General features: G+C 49.0%; 1 protein-coding gene across 1 annotated transcript; it reads left to right on the forward strand.

The window, feature by feature from the left end:
- Nucleotides 1-6,202: 6,202 nt before the first annotated feature.
- LOC8038924 lies at nt 6,203-16,847 on the forward strand. The gene is made up of 3 exons (XM_029983576.4): nt 6,203-9,610; nt 13,422-13,489; nt 16,525-16,847. Exon 1 carries the CDS (start codon nt 6,203-6,205, stop codon nt 9,602-9,604), a length of 3,402 nt encoding a protein of 1,133 aa, XP_029839436.2. The 3' UTR covers nt 9,605-9,610; nt 13,422-13,489; nt 16,525-16,847.
- The last annotated feature ends 188 nt before the right edge of the window (nt 16,848-17,035 follow it).

The raw sequence follows: 17,035 nt of genomic DNA on the forward strand, positions 1-17,035 counted from the left end.
AGCGTTTGGCTACGTTATGGGACCTTGCGTCGAGACACAACTACGCGCTGACCCAGTAATTTCAACCGACGCAACGCTGAGAATTGCTATGGTAAGCTGCAGTCGTGTCACAACGTAAAACGCTACCCTGTCAAAGGGCCTTGATCCTTCGTCCAGGCGACGAAAGAGCGTTCGATAAAACCAAGAGCAACTTTCACAGATGCCCGAAACCTCTATGGGAATGAGACCCAACTGACTCAATCAGCGAACGCTTCCGACTGTCCAAGAAGGGCCCCTCTTCAGCCTTCAAGTGGTTCAAGCTTCTCGAAACGCTAGGGCCTCTCTCCAGAGTCAAGGCGACGTCGCCGGCGGCGGCGTCGCCTTGACAAAAGACTGACAAGAAGACCGACGCAGAAGTCCCCTCGAAGACTCCGGTAGTATTCCCGTTCTTGAGCGAAGCAGCGCAGCAGCAGCAAGAACAACAAGCAAGCGCGTCGGGCGGCAGCGCGGCATCATTTCCGCAAGCCTCCCCTGCGCCCCCGAAGAAGCTAGGCTGGGGGATGTGGAACCCCCCTTCCCCGAGGAAGAAGAAGCACAAGAACAACAAGAAGACGACGAGGCCGGGAGGTTCATCGCCCGCCGATCCACCTCAGGGGCCCCCACCACCGATACAAGAGGAACCGACGACCTTGCCGGCCGCCGCTGCTCGCGGCTCTACCTACGCCGCATTAGATGCCCGCGTTGTTGCAGCATCGCCGCGACGCGCTCAAACTCCCATCTTCCTATTTGCTTGCACAGCGCGTGTATCCTACACACGCGGCGTCCATCGACGTGGAGTAGCTGGCTTCTTGTCGGCGGCTGTTTGTTGTCTGCTTTGGCAACTTCGGATGCGTATACATATACGTTCGTGAGCGCACGGCTGGCAGTTCGGCTTCTCCTCCTATTTCTTGTCTTCTTTTACTTGGTTCTTCGTATTTACGTTTTTGTGTGTTTTTTGTTTTTGTTTTTTTGGTCCTGCTTCATTCGCTCGGTTGTCTTTAGGGGGTGTTCGGAATGCGGAGCCTCGTTGGCTTTCCCCCGCCAGCCTCCGTGTTTTGAAATGACGGCCGGTGCGTGTATATGTGTATGTTCGGCTGAGGCAAAAACAAAAGTGTACGGAAAGGATAATGACGAGTTTGGTTTCTCGTGTTCCGTTTCTGCACGTTATGTTTATGTTTTATTTTTGGTTTGTTGTCATCGCTCTCGTTGAAGTTGAAGGAAATGAGCCGACGTTGTGGGTAGCTGTTGTGACAAGAGGAGGGGGTTGATGGCGGAATCTACACGAGCGCTATGTAGACCGAGACCATCCGGAGTATTTGTTTTCTTATTATTTTTGAAGCCTGAATGTTACGGATAGGAGAAAGGCTCGGCTCGGCACGTTCACCTCTGGTTCTGCGGGGTGAGCCCTCGGCGGTGGATGAACCATACTCGCGGTCGCGTGAACAAATACACCCTATTCAAATATCTTTTTTACTCTTCAGCGTCAACTATAGCCACCTAATCACATTTCTTAAACATAGGGCTATCTAGTCACCGATAGTTTAAGAAACAAGGAAAGTGTTCACTCTTCTTGCTTCGGGGTTCATTCTTCGACAGCGAAGACCTTTGTCCTGTTGGGGTTACGTCTTCGTCTACGTTTTCTGAGCTGTTCATCCCATCAAGCGCAATGTTTACCATCTTTACCTTAGTACTCACGACTTTCAGACGTGTCTTTCTAGTGATAGCGCTCGGTCTGAAAAGAATGTCATGATCTCGTGCTTGCCGAATTAGTTGCAGTCTCAGCTTGATGGTGAACGGAGTATAAAGTTTCAAATAAAATGGGGGGGAAAATAAACAATCTGATTTTCCACTTATTTCTGAGAGTGAGCGTGGCCGAATGCCTGGTATCTCGAAGAAGTCAGTGCTTCTACACTAGCAGAAGGCCCCCCCCCCCCCCCCCTTAGTGTATACTGTCCCGAAAGGCGTCAAAACCACCAATTACTGGTTTTCCTTCAGTCGCTTCAACCAATACATATGGTGTAAGCGATATCACCTACAAATCGTCCTGCATTTTCAGTGGAAACAGAGCATCTGCCCCCTTTGGCCACTGAGACCCGTGGTCATTGGATCACTGTATCGGCTTTCCTTCTTCTGTATGCCAATCGGTTAAAAAAAAAACGATGATTGATCTTCCGAGTGCGCTAAGCTTCAGAAAGACACAGTTTGCAAAAACACAACATAAGCGTTAATTTTTTTTTGTTTTTTTTTTTTTTTTGCTGTTGTTATTTTTACTATTTAGGTTGGCGTCTGAAATGACTACTTTCCACTAGAATACAGCTTCGTTTCGTCTCGGGGTGGGTCGCAGAGGACGCTACAAAGGCATCCTCCCAGCCAATCCAGGGCCGTGAAACTATCACGTGATTCGGAGCCCTGCCCGAAGTTCACGTGACACTCATAAGGCATCGACTTCGGTAGCTCCAGGCGTCCTCCGCGGTTGAAACGACAGGAGTACATTAGTGTTAATAACAACCTTCCAATACAAAAAAAAAAAAAAAACTCGTAAATTAGTGGTTTGTGGTTATTGCGCCGCATTCTGTGCACCGCGTCCCTTGCCAAATTACAGAGCTTTGGTCCTTTCTGGGAGACAGCTTTCTCTTCATCCTTAGGGGCCGGGGGAGAGGGTTTCTTTTAAGACTCTCAGCGATCGTGTTTCCCCAGTACCACCTAGAAGAGAAGGCCTGCGCATGACGTCACTGTAAGTGGCTCCCCGAAGCGGCAAACACGCCGAAGCTTAGACGCAGCCGACGCTTCGAGCTAACAGGACCAATCAAGCAGCGTCGAAAACGCAGGTCGCTGGGCTTTTTTTTTTTTATGATTGGTTCAGCGATGATAGAACACGTACAGAAACATGACGAACACCATGACGGTGCGCTTTTGACAGTGTCTGATTGGTCTCGTCAGCTCGTGGCGGCGATTTCTTCGTAGTCCCCGATTTGCCTAAAATTTGGCAAACACATCAACAACACATCGTTCAAATATTAACCCAAACATTGGGCCACAATATATATATATCAGTGTGTCGAACCGAAAAAAATACGGGTTCGGTTATGGTTCAGGTTCAGGTAAATGTATTTTGTTCCGGTTCAGTTCCGGTTCGATTAATTCGATCCGCGAACCGGTTCTCGAACCGGTTCGGGGCGCTGAACCGGTTCGGGGCGCTGAACCGGTTCGCGAACCGGTTCGGAAATTATAAATGACAAATTGAAACATCAAAATAAATTACAAATAAAACATCTGAAATCAGCACATACGAAACGGGATACATCGTAGTGTAAGGCTCAGGGATTTCTACCAGGAATGGTTTCTTTATGTGCACTCAAAGGGTACCTCACCGACGTTTACGCATTCGGACTTCATCTAATTGGGTCCGACGCAGTAGCTGTAAAATCCGCGACCTCATTACAAACCCACTTACAATTAGAACTCGCTAACTATCCCGCCACCTCGGCGTGTAAGCAATTGAAGGAAACGTGGGGAGAAAATACAGCTTTCTTTATTTGAACTAGCCTCCGGTAACTCAAATTAGACCCTTAAAGAAGTTTTTATTAAACAAGATACAGAATATGAAAAACACTTCACCGAACGTAACGCCAGAGGGACGTAATAGGATAAATATTAAAATAGAAGAGTTCGCTGTCTCACAAATATGTTAGCTTCTAAGTGCCTATACGAAACCGGATGCATTATTATCAAACTGCACAGTCTTTTCTTTTCTCATTCCGATGGAAGCAAGCTTCAAGACTCGCGCGTTCTAGAGACGTGTTATGAAATGAGCACACAGCAGCATTTAGGATTTACGAGATTGTAGGAAAATGAAATCCCGTGACGCGATTTCTTTTTTTTTTTTTTTTTTGCACAGTTTTCCAATTTTTTTTTTTTTTTTCCGTGCAAGCCGCGACCAGCGCAATACTGGTTCCTATGTCAAGATTCATGCATGCAGCGTTTGTCAAGATTCATGGATGCAGCGTTTATATTCCTAAGACTGAGTGGAGAAGAAAAATATGTAAGCGAGGTGTGTGTCAGTTGACGGCACTTAAAAAACAAATGGCATTGATAGCACATTCATTGTTAACAGCGCGTGGCCGAACCGTTTTGACATGAGCGGGTAACCGTTATTCTTTTTCGGTTCAGTTCGGGTTCGGGTTCATCGCGATAACAATATAACGGTTCGGGTTCAGTTCCGGAAAAAATACCGGTTCGGTTCCGGTTTTCGGTTCGGTTCGGTTCATGGTTCGACACCCTGATATATATATATATATATATATATATATATATATATATATATATATATTCTTTATCGCGAAGTGGTTGAATTTACAATTTTGGCCTTCGCCGTGTTTTTCAAAGTGAAAGTGTCTGCAGGCAACAATGGAAAAGTGACGTCAGCGGAAGGCAGGGGTTCACTTTTTTTAACTGTAGACTTTCTTCCCAACCGATTACAGGCAGTTTATTGGTGTCAAAAAGAATGCTTCTGAAGCTCGCGCTCCGGCACCCGCGCAGCAACGCGAAAAACAAAAAAAAAGGCTCGGCGTAGTTTATATTTAAGACTACCCGCTCGACCTGTAAGCTATTCCTTCCACCGACGTCACGGCACTGAAAAGCGCGGGTATTTTAGGATGTTTGGTTTTCGGCATCATTTTCACTTGCCGATTCACAACGACTTTTCTTAGTCTCGCGATACTTGTCACCACGACTATTCTGAGTTTCGCGATACTAAATAGCATACCGAAAAGGGTTCAAGGCCGGTGATTGCGAATATATAATTAATTGGGGTAGCTAAAAAAAAAAAAAATCTCCGGAGTATTCCTTTAAAGGTGAAACGAAGTATAGAGTCACCGCAAAGAGCGTCCGTCTTGACGTCGCCGTTTGCTGGCGTAATGCTCGTTGGGAAACGGTGCCAGACGGGCTGGCTGGGATGCCCACGCTGGGACTTGCGTCCTGACTGATTGAAGACGTGGTTTCCAGCCATACGCCGATGTAGCGCTGGTGTCCAATACTTGCACCGCGCAGGCCCTCGGTGGTAGGTGAAGCATGAAATTCGGCACTCTACCGCCTTGCTATCCAGCTAGCGTCGGCGATGCTCGCGACCTCTCCCGATGCCCCTCAGGCCCGCCTATCGGGGTCCGACATCTTCGGACGTTCCTCGTCACCTAGTCCATTTTCGAGTCCTTCGACGTTATCGGCGGAAGTTGCCCCCGTAACCGTCTTCCTCTTCCCCCCTCTCCATCTCTGATGGACTGGATTTCGAGAGGTTCGGCGTGCGATGCGTGGCGTATGCCCGGAGACTGCTCTGCATCCTCGTTTGCCGGGTTCGTTCCGGATAGATGCCATTGGGAACTCATTCGACCTCGTCGTGCATTCGAATGCCCGTTTGCCGCTATGCCCGCCAGGCCGCGCCAATTTACACCTGCGCGGTCGGATGGACGCGAGCCCCTCGTTTTTCGTCTTCGGGTCTATTCCGTGGTGGCGTCTGCTTATGCCCGGAGTGTTATGCATCCTCGTTTGCCGGGTTCGTTGCAAATAGTTGTCATTCGGAATTCCTCCGAATGGCATACGCGACCTGATTGCTTTATACGTAATACAAGTTATCTGGTTGTTTTAGCGAAGTACCGAACTAATAGGTTGATTTATAAGGCCATAATTCCACTTGGCGAATAAGAAAATCAAGACTTTAGTATGTTGCAGGTTAAGAATAGCCGGACAAGCTCCTCTCGGAGTGCCCTCCACTCTTTCTACTTTAGCAGAGTGAGTGCAAAAGAAATCGCAAAATGAGTGGAGGAAAACACCACTATGGCATGCAATGAGCTTCGTAAGGGGCTCTTCCTAACCTGCAACAGACTATAGTTGCCCACACATTTCTGTTTGCCGACTTTTAGCGACCTTGCTCCCAAAATAACACATTTTCTGGTCAGTTGGCCATACTCAAGCAGCAGAAAGGTTGTGGACAAGATATGTCTGGCAATGACTAAGAACATATCTGCTTATTTTTGGCTCTGTTCCGGCAGGGCGAGCCCCAAGATGGTCCACTAGAGTGACATGTGAAACCGCTCGCGTATTGAAGTTGTCTAACCTTTCGTTTTGTTCTCTTTCCATCGCAGCTGTCGGGGTCTTGATGTGACGTCGTACGTCCGGACAGACCTTCGACATGGGCAACTCTCACTCCCAAGCCGTGCAAGAACGCCCAAGGGCAACATCTCTCATCAGCGCCAACCGCAAGGAGCAGAGCAACGGCTACCGAGCCGTCAAGAGACTCAACAAGTACGCCAGCCCTGGTAACAGGGTCCTTCCCCAGCCGGTGTTTGATGGTGTCCGCTTGCTCAGGACCACACAAAACGGAAACATCCTTCAGAACGGCGGGACCATCAGCGGTCGTAGGCTGGTCAGCAAGGATTCGGATGCCCAGGACAACCCCGACTTGGCCAAGATTCTCCAGCAGAGACGGTCCTTGTCCGACGCTGGAGACAGTGACATTGAGCCGGGACAGCTGAGTAGGAAAGCTCACAGCGATCCGGACTTGGCAAGAAGCGTTATGGACGATGATGATGACGACGACGAGGAAGAGGACGACGATGGCGTTACCGGTCGTAGCGTGATTGCCATCAGTCCGAGTAAGGCCAAGATAAAGTCGAGGAAGAAGGCCAAAGCTCCAGAACCGCCGCAACCACAGTCCAGCACCCTACCCAGGGATTTAGATCGGGTGCCTAACGGTCGGTCTAGAGAAGAGCCCAAGAAAGCCTTCTCCAAGTTTAAGGGGCGTCGTAGCGAGAGCAAGTCACCGGCACCAACGCCGCCGCCTCCGCCTCCACCCCCGGACTATAATTCGGACGACAATGGCGCCTTCAGGTCGGCCAGTAGTTACGAAAAGAACAGGAGGAATGTCGAGAAGTGGAAGCTTTCCAAGGGAGAACAGCCGAACGGGAAGATCGAAGACCCTGGGAATCGGAGGTCTGCTTCGTCGGCGGAGCCCCCTGCCAGGCAGGGTCCTTTGAGGTTAACCAAGGACCTCAAAGAAGAACTCCTTGCGGTTGCCAAGCGGAGAGCTTGCAACGGTCACAAAGCGGTCGAAGAAAATGGCCACGAAAATGGTCGAAGCGCGAAGACACCTCCTGTCTGCAACGGCGATGCCAAGAGTCCGAAGACGCAGCCTAAGAAGCAGTATTATTTTTCCAACTTCGACGCTTTGAAGCTAAAAGACGGCCTCGTTCAAAATGGAAACGCAAAGAAGAGTCAGGAGAAACCGTCAAAGGCGGACGAGTCCGTTCTTTCCTCAAGAAGCCTGGCAGCCATCGACGATCACTCTCAGGGAGAATCTAAAGTGATCGAGTACATCCTCAACGACTCAAGTCGAATGCAGAATCATATATTTCCAGTTGAACTGGAACCAGAACCATTTCATCGAGGAAACAGGAAGGCAGAAGACCGACAACGCAACAGGAGCCCAGTTCCGGCGTGGCCCAAGGCCCCGTGGCCCTTAGACAACCTCAGCGGCGGAGTTTCATCTTCAGCCAAATCCTCCCTCTCTAGCGGTTCCGATCAGGACCTCAACGTGAACATTCAACTAAGGCCAACTCTTCCAAGGAAACAGATGGATATACCTCGGTTTTCACCCACTGACGCCTGGAGGGCGCTATGGGCAACGGATAGTCCCCAGCTAAGGAGAAACGAGCGATTACGATCCGAAGCCAGTACCGACGACGGTGACGTTTTAGAAGAACAAATTAGAAGAGTCAGTCGAGTGATGGCTCCCAGAAGAGTCATGGCGGATCGGTGTGGAGACTCGGGCATCTCTCCCGATGCTGGAAGTCCGCTTTTTATACATGACGCGATTGACAACTCTGCCTTCGGTCCAGGAGCCGGCAGAAGATCGGAAGGCGTCGGCAGGGCCTCACCACCGGATGGCGTTCGAGACGACCACTGGGTTCCGAAGGCGGACCTCATGGACGATTCAGACTCGGGCAGCGTGGACCCAACTACCTCAGGTCTTCAGGAGAAGCACCAACCTGGCATGCTCGGTCTGCAGGCCAAATTTACTTTGCCGACTAATATGTTCCTCCCCTGGTCGACTCCGTCGACGACTTTAAGAACGGAGGACTCCTCTGACCTCAGCAGCAGACCGAGAGGCAGGCTTCGAAAGAGTCCCCGGTTGGCTTCTACCACGGAGAACTTCAACAGCTTACGAAACATTAGGAAAGCCCTCGGACTTCGGCCACGAGACGCTCAAGAGGAGATACGAGGCATCGATTCCAACTGGTCCCTCAGTCGAAGTGCCCCCAACTCATTGAACATAGTAGGCGAGTTGGAGCTGAGAAAGACTTTCGAGAAGTCTTCGGAGGAAGCCGTGACTCCAGAGGCGGAGGAAAAGCCCATAATCGCGCACTGGTCGGAGTCATCCAAGAACGATTCGGCCAGGCGGACGTCTTCGTTCACGTTCTCAAGGGAGGGTCACGTGATGTACCTCCCGCAGTACGAGGTGGTGCACACCAGTTCCAGCTCTAATCACAAGTCTTCGAAGAGCCACGCCTCCCGCTATGACCACAAAAAGAGCAAGAAGTTTTCTTACATGAGCACGGTGCGTAAAGAGGAACGTAAACGCCTCGAGGAACGGCTGGCCCAGGAAGTCGCCGAGAAGGAGCGACTCCGAGAGAAAGAAATCCGTTGGATGAATCGCGTCGAAGAAGAGTTCAGGAAACAGCGAGACAAGGAAAAACTGGACATACGTCAACAGCTTCGGATCCTGAGCCTCGAAACGAAGAAAACCTCCCGGCGGGACGCCGACCCCATTTTTAACGGCGACGAGGTGAACTGGAACGGCAACCACAAGAGCACGCCGAACGAAAACGGAAAATGGCTAAAGAGACGGGACTCCGACGGTCACATGAACGGAGATCACCGGAACTTCAGCCCTCCGCGCCCGGAGCCCGAAGGCGGCAGATCTTCGGGAGACGAGTGCCGGAATTCCCTCGAGAATTACAACCCCGCCGTCGCGAGGGAACCGGACCGAAAGAAACCCGTCAAAAAGAGCATCTACGATCAGCTGTCGCGCGTCCTGCACCAGGAAAACTTGCACAAGTGCAACGGCAAAGCGGAATCCAAAGGGGATCGTCGCTCACTCTCGCCGGCTTCGCAGGCGGGAAATCGGTCAACCCGGAACCGGAGTTCGAGCCCTTCGAGGCGACGAAGTTCGTCGTACGACGACCGGAGAGTCGACCATCCGATGAGCGTCTTCAGCAAGAAGGAGTCCTTGCAGAGGACGGGCAGCGGAAGGACCTACGAGTCCCACTCCAACTACATCTACAGCGTGCCCGACAAGAAGAAGAAGGACGTGCCAAAAGAAGGGAGGTACAGGTCGCTCGATGACTCGGACAGTATGAGCGACGAGATTTGTCGAGGAAAGCAGGGTGCCAGGGAAAGGAATTCGTCGGGGGATGTTGTGAGGAGGGCTCACTCCAAGCCGTTGCTAACGGTGCAGCCGTTTGGCGCCAGCAAGGGATACCGGCCCGTTCCGTTCAGTTTGACGCAGCAACATCAACCGAAGCCCAATAGGTAGCTTTAGGTGAGTTCAGCACTAAGTGACACAACCTATTTCTCTTTTTTTTTTTTTTTTTTTCGTGCAGCCTTGTGGAAGACCTTAACTCGAGTCTGGAATTAGGAAAAGCACACTCTAACAAAAGAACGTCTGTGAGTTCACTTCCCCGCAGAACACGGAGACAGGCAATCACGGCCAATAATAGGAGGTTCCCAGCAAATGACGAAGCTCAAAATACGAGTGGATTTAAAGAATGGGATATGCGCAGGGACAATGCCCATGACATGTCACAAGTGCCTCTCACTCCGCACACCACATTTATCAGGTCTAGGCGCATTCTGAGCTTGATCATTCACTATGAACCTTCTATTTTTAGCCGTGGTTTGTGCATTACGTGTTCCGCAGGTAAGTAAACTCAGTTGTTCTTTTAATGCAAAAAATGCATGCATGCAGTCCGGAGAATTCCCTAACACCACGCGTTATGGCAGGTACCTCCACAAACCTGTGTGATACTCACAAGGAAACAGAGGTAATGGTGCCTAAAGCCTCTGCGCCAAACGCCGTACTAGAATCACATATACACAAAAAAAAAAAGCACACACACGCACTGCACGCTCACGCCTTTTTAGAGCACGTATGTCCTCGAGTAATTGACACACTGTATATGGACGGGTAATGCCTGTCTGCTTTCCCGCAGTGCACACATAAGTACAGCCAATCATCATAGTTTAAAAAAAGTACCCAATGACGAGGTCCAGGAAATTATTCACCGTGGTAATGCGATCAGCGCAGATAGCATCTTCGCGTGAGGACGCTCCCTCTGTCCCATAAGTCGCCGAGTTCCTTCTGTCGATGGCGATGATTGGCTATCCGCGCGCTTCGTGGGAGAGTGGACGCGCAGAAACTGTTCCTATACGGTGTGTCTACTACTAGAGTAAATATAGTAATTAGGGCTATTCGAAGAAGCCAAACGAACAAAGAACAAGGTCTCAGACAACGTTTTGACCCAAGCATCTAAACGACGCTGGCCCACATGAACGTGACATTTTACATGTTTACTGTCGTGTGTGACGATAGCGCGGCGCTAAAATTTGTGACACATTTCGGAGTAGCTAAGTGCTTGCCTGGCTCGTCGACTAGCTCCGGTAACTATGCTTACAGCTTACCATGCCCAGCCATTGCGCTCGTAACTATAAAGTGTATAATTAAAAAAAAAAAAAAAATCTGCTGATATGAGTTTGAAAGCCGTTTCGCAAATCACTGAACGTTTAACCCGTTGAAACGTAGGGGAGTTGAAACGCACGTCGGGAAGCGAGCCTCTCTTTGTTCACGAGAACAAAGAGACGTTGCTTCCAACTTCGAACGTGCTTGAGGAGTATTTCCGCCAATAATCCTGTCATCGTGCCTGCAGAGACCGTTGCGTCTTTTGTATAACGTATGAGCAGTGGGACAGAAACACCCCGATAAACGCCGGTTCATTGTCGGACGCCAAAAAAATCCGACACCGAAAAACACCGAATCATGGGAATAAAAAAAAAAGTCTGGAAACATGGAATACTACACTTACGGTCGACACCGTAAGAGATAACGATGCTCCAGAAACACGTAAAATCGTTCATCATGTTTAAAAATAAAAAAATAAAAAGCAGAAACATAAAAGCGAGACGCAAGGTAATTGGTATCCGAAAGTCCACTAAGGCGTTAAACCTCAGTCAATCATCTCCAAGCACGAATTCAACGCGGACAAGGAAAGAGAGAACCATTGAAGGCAACGTGCGTGTTGCCAGGCCGCCATGATCAATGAGAACGCTGGCGTCGTTGCATAATACGCATCGCGTGCTTTGAGAAAAAAAAAAAAAAAATGCTGGTGCGCGCTAGCTCGGCATTACTTTCGATTCGAAAAAGAAAAAAAAAAGAAATGATATCACAAACAAGGGCAGCACCATACGAAAAAAATGCCGATTAAAGCCTCTGGGCGATGTTCGAGCAGTCGTGTAAACAACGACGAGTAATTGTCCGCCATTATGTTTCCCCGTTCGCCGGCTATGGACGATCGCTCCGCCGAACAAAGAAGGCAATTGTTCCAGATTCGTGACACCGATCCGAATGAGTCGGTCCGGTTTATAAACGAGCCTAATGGTTTCGGCGATTAGCTGCTAATAGTTCCTTCTAATTGCATTGATCGCTAGAATAGGGTTGGTGAACGAATTCGCCAGGCGTGCCGCCGGTCATTGGCCGATGGTGGTACCATGGTTCTGTCAGAAGCGCTCTACATCGCCTCTGCCTATCCGGAGAGCAAGTCGTCTGCCTCTTGCGCAGGAGTGGCGGTGACGTCAGAGCGACGCCAAGCTCTGATTGGCCTAGATGCCTTCAGGTCTACCCACTATTTTTTTTAAATCAGCCAATTAGAGCTCGGCGTCGTTCTGACGTCACCGCCACTCTTGCGCAAGCAGCAGACGATTCCAGACACAGCTGGAAGCTACAAGCTGATGGGACCAGACAGACAGGGGTCCATATCACAAGAGCGAATGACATTTTAGCGAACGGCAACATTTGAGCGAATGGTCGTTTTAGCGAATAACGGGGGCGCGCGTTAACCCATCCGTCGCGCTGCGCTTTACGCCGCTTCGCGGCGACAGTCTACAGCAACTCATTACAAAAATATGAACTCACTTGGCCCACCCGAAAACGCCGCTTCGCGGCGTCCGACTATTCGCTAAAGTGTCGTTCGATGAAACGTGGGCGTTCGCTAAAACGTCATTCGATCAAGTGAGTGCCTCCCGACAGACAGACGTCTAAAGCGAACCCTGTTTTGTCGGGTTTGTCGAGTGTTTGTCGAGTTTCTGTACGTGTACTATCATCGCTGAACCAATCACAAACAGAACACAAACAGAAAAGGCCTAGTGACTTGCACTTTTGACGCTGCTTGCTTGGTTCCATTACCTCGTAGCGTCTGCTGCGCCTGGACATAACCTGAAGCGAAGTACATACAAGAAGCATTTTTTGCGTGTCTGTTTTATCGTAGGTAAAAGCAAAAGGAAAAAAGAAGGTAGTCAGACATACTGCTATAGTAAGTTACAGCTCAAGAAGGTAGGGCGAGAGAAAGAAAGGCTGAGGAGGAAGAAGCAGGCGGAACGCTGGAGAGGAGAGGGGGGAAACCTCCTCCTCTCTCCAGCGTTCCGTCTGCTTCCTCCTCCTCGACCTTCCTTTCCCTCAGCCTACCTTCCAGAGTTGCAACGGACTATAGTACCCAATCACAGAGCCTAACACTCTTCGTCATACAAGATGAAAAGTGCAAGTCATGATGAGGTTAAGAAGAGTAAAAGCATGAAGACGCGTGTAAGAATTTCCAATTATCTGGAAGTGTGAGCTTATATAATAATAAGAAGAAAACAGTTATGTGACAACCGATTTTTTCCCCCACAAATTGCGCGGCTAAAGCTAGTTTTCGTCTTAGACAGAAATGTGCGCCGTGATCCTCGCGGTTTCATCAAACAGGGAAGCAGTGAGAGCGCTATATGGCACATTTTCTCCGTCGAGAAGCGCGCGGGCTTAGCTGCGCTACTCGCAAGGACAAAATTTTTCGGTTTTATTTGGTTCTTCCGATTCGAGCACATTCATCCTTCATAAGGTTTAGCCGATAGCCTGCCTGGCTTGCGTTGAATTCCGGCGCAGTTCCCCGCGTAACCGAGTGTCCTTGTTCTTTAAAAGCGCGTTCGATCGGTAGAATTCACAGAACCGCGTGACCAAACGATAATTATAAGTCCCATCCTTTTTTTTTTCCCCCCGACTATGTACACATTTCGTCCGTGTGCATTGTTTTTTCTTTCTCTTTCAGCAATTGTGAAGAGGGGACGGATGTAAATGTGACTGCTGGTGCCCGTGTTGTGAAGGCTTTTATGTGAGGTAAGAAACTGCGTGCCTAAAAGATACACTGAATGACAAAAAAAAAAAACGAAACCTAATATTTTTTTTTTTTTTCAAGGGTTTTGCGCATGCGTCATTATTCTTCACGCAGCGGCGAAAGTTCGAACTAGGGTTGGCGTCCGAAAGAGGAGTTGCGCTACCTCTCCTGCCTCTCTCCGCGAGTCGGGGAGGTGGCAGAAGTCGTACTTCCCTTTCAGACACCAAGCGTAGTTCGAGCTTTCGCCGCTTGGTGTCGTTAAGCTTAAAATGTATTATATATATATATATATATATATATATATATATATAAATTTTAGCGCGTTTTATTATGGTGCCGGAACGCGTCTCGGACTGGTTTGTTTACCGAATCTCAAAAAATGGTACCTCGATTTCCGCTTGATGACGTCATACAAGTGTCATTTCGCCGGCAGCGATCCTAGCGGCATCACAGCAGCGGTGGTGGGTCCGGCAGACGCCTGTTCTAGGCTTCTAGCTGCTGCAGGTCGCTCTGTAGCTTGACAGTCCAGGGAAGCTCTAGTGCTTTATTTCGAGAACTTCTAGGCACAACCGCCAGGATCGCAACATCCGACATCGGGCTTTTGTGACGTCATTTGTTGCCACTTCGGGACGCCTTCCGATGCTTGGACGGACTAAGATAGTAAACGCACAAGTTGGAGACGCGTTTTAGGCACCGTAGGTTTATAAATCTTTTATACCACTCGTCTCCTTCGAGTGGAACCATCTCCCAGCTCCAGTGTTTCGATTGTCGATTGTGATCTTTCAGGAAAGCGTTCATTTTTGATATTTGTTTTTCTCATTAAAAACTGGTAGCAGCGCGCAAAAAAAAGGCTCGAGGTACACCTAAGCACTTCTTACGAGTTGTGAATGCGAAAGCACGCACGCCGCTCTTCGCTCCCTTTTTTAATCTGCGACGTACAACGCGCTGACCTTGGGCGTGGAACTGGAGCCGCTGCCTCGCGGACACGCAGCGCCATCGGGTGAGCGATCGTTCAAACTGTCGTGTGCCTTGCGGCGCGAGGAAGGAACAGACAGCAACGTAGTTCCCAGCAGAACGAACCCCTTGGTTTATTCCATGCGCGTATATATTGCCACGCGCCATACAACCAAATCGGTGATCAGCGATAACAGTGCGAGTCAGAATGACACCACACAAACACGCGCAGTAGCCAATGGGAGCCTCGTCGACGCGCGCCAGCCAGTGGGACCGAAGTATAAAAAATGTCGTTGTGTCGCTTTGCGCGCGTTTTCATTAAGGTGCCGTTTCGCATGGTTTCAAAGCTGATGACGCCGGCTCGCTCCATGATACAGTTAATGCTTTCGCATTAATATACACATGCGAAGGGAGGAATGGACAGGACGAGCGTCGAACTTAAACGGAACGTTTAATGAAGAGAAAATACCGAGGTAAACAACCACACCGTCATAACATCACGTGCCATTTTTTTTTTTTTTTTTGTAAATACGCCGATGCTTGACTGACACAATTATCACCCTCCTTTCCTAACTCGTATGTCCAAAATGATGTCGAATTTCGGCTGACACATATGCGTGCGACACGGTGTAAACATTTTGGGGTTTTACGTGCCAAAACAACGGCGGGCATCTGGCACGCCCCAGCGGAGGACTGAGGATTAATTCGGACCACCTGGGGATCTTTTGACGTGCAACCGAAAGCTCGGTTACACGGCGTCTTCTCCGCAATAAGCCTCCGTCCTATTGCGGGCACCTCGGCCGGGATTCGAACCCGCCACATGGGCGGTGTAAAGGAACGTGCTCTCCAGTGGTAGACCGCAGCGAAAGTGCATGTTCGCGTGCTCGACCATTGACAGATCGGCCAGTCTGGCCAAACTGTCGGCTCGGTGAATATGGCTAGTTCCTCCCTTTGCATACTTTTTGCCCGCTGCTACCAGTTTGTAACCATGAACCAACTAGTCTGCATCGCTACATTGTTTTTCTCAGATGGATGTATTTTAAAATCATTGTTTCACCTCTCCCTCAAATTTAATTTAATCACTTATTGGCCAAGTGATACATGTAGTCGAACCTAGCTTGGAGCACTTGGTCACCCATCACTGCCACTAAACAATGAAAAATTCGGCAGACACACTGAAGACTGCTTGCGTGTAGGAATGCGAAAGCATTCCTACACGCAGCGCATTACTTCAAGAAGCGCGCCACGTCTTCCTTTTTCGCACGGCGTTCCGGCGGTGACATCACACTCACCCACAGCGCAGGCGCGGCGAACCCCGCCGCCTTCCGTGACGCAGCATCTGCGTTGCTGTGCTTTTCTGTCTTTTATTTCCGAGGCTCGTCCGCCCGTTGACCTTGAGCGGGGCGTGCTTGATGACGTATTTTTATGACCATCTTTCGGGCACAACGCCGACGCCTTTTCGCGTAAGGGGACAAGTAAGGCTTTCGCCTTAAAATTCTGCCCTTTCCCGCACTATCGTGGCTAAGGCAACACAGAATCTGTTATGTGCTGCTTCGCGGCGATGTTGCAGTTGCACTCTTGGTACGCATTTTTGCGCCTCGACGGAGCGAACATTAGGAAGTTTTCGTAGACCGCGTTTCCGCCTCCGCTAAGCCCTCCGCAACGAAGAAACCGTTAATGCGCTTGCGCGCCCATGGCCTTGACTGTAGAGTTCAGTCTATCGTAGCGGTTTGCGGAGGGCTTAGCGGAGGGGGAAACGCAATCTACGAAAACTCCCTATTCTCGTGTCTTTGAAAGAGCCCTGCTAAAGCTTAGCGCTTTAGCGGAACGCGAAGTTCGCGTTTGTTGCGGTTTCACAGCCCACCTTGGGGTTTCAAGGAGTGTTCAGTGACGTCTATTCGTGAATATGACTAATGCCTGGCGGCGATCTTCACTAATATTACCTCTGGAGATATCTGAAAGTTACAAAATTCATTATTGTAGTTTTTATGTAATGTTTCCGAAACTATAAAGGTAATTCAGCGTATGTGGTTGTTACTTGTTTAATTTGTCCAATGTACTTTTTTTTCTTTCCATCTTTCAGATTGATCTTCTAACCCTGGGCATGAAGAGGTGTCCGGCCGAAAGTCTATGGAAGAGAAGATCCTTTTTGAACTATTGAAATTGTCCTAAAGAGAACGCAAACTGCAGATCTAAACCTCACTTCTTTTTTTAAAATAAAATCAGGTCTGCAGTTTACTAACCATTCTAATGACAAAATAACTACCTTTTGCCTTTTGAAGATGAGTGTACATATTTTACAGAGTGCAATTTATAAAAGAAAAAAGATGATGAAAGTGCCTTATATAGAAAAAAAGAGAACCTTTGGAGCATACTCACTAATGGTGCCTTTGTAAACTATGTTAATAAGTCTGTCCAGGTTATTAACTCTCGACGAATGTGCTCACAACTCAAAATAAAAATAATAATATGCAGCAACTTTGTTGTTCTACCAATTCAATGTGATAACAAAAAAAAAAAAAACAATTCCTGTCAGCTTCAAACAGTAATGAAGTGTGCAGAAGTAAATTCAAACTTCGAATAGTATAACAGAA

This window comes from Ixodes scapularis, unplaced genomic scaffold, assembly GCF_016920785.2.
Source record: "Ixodes scapularis isolate PalLabHiFi unplaced genomic scaffold, ASM1692078v2 PGA_scaffold12__126_contigs__length_90152505, whole genome shotgun sequence".
In the NCBI taxonomy this organism is placed as follows: domain Eukaryota; kingdom Metazoa; phylum Arthropoda; class Arachnida; order Ixodida; family Ixodidae; genus Ixodes; species Ixodes scapularis.

Excerpts from the sequence above, each read along its gene's own strand:
- LOC8038924 (XM_029983576.4), top strand. The coding sequence starts at position 6,203 with ATGGGCAACTCTCACTCCCAAGCCGTGCAAGAACGCCCAAGGGCAACA.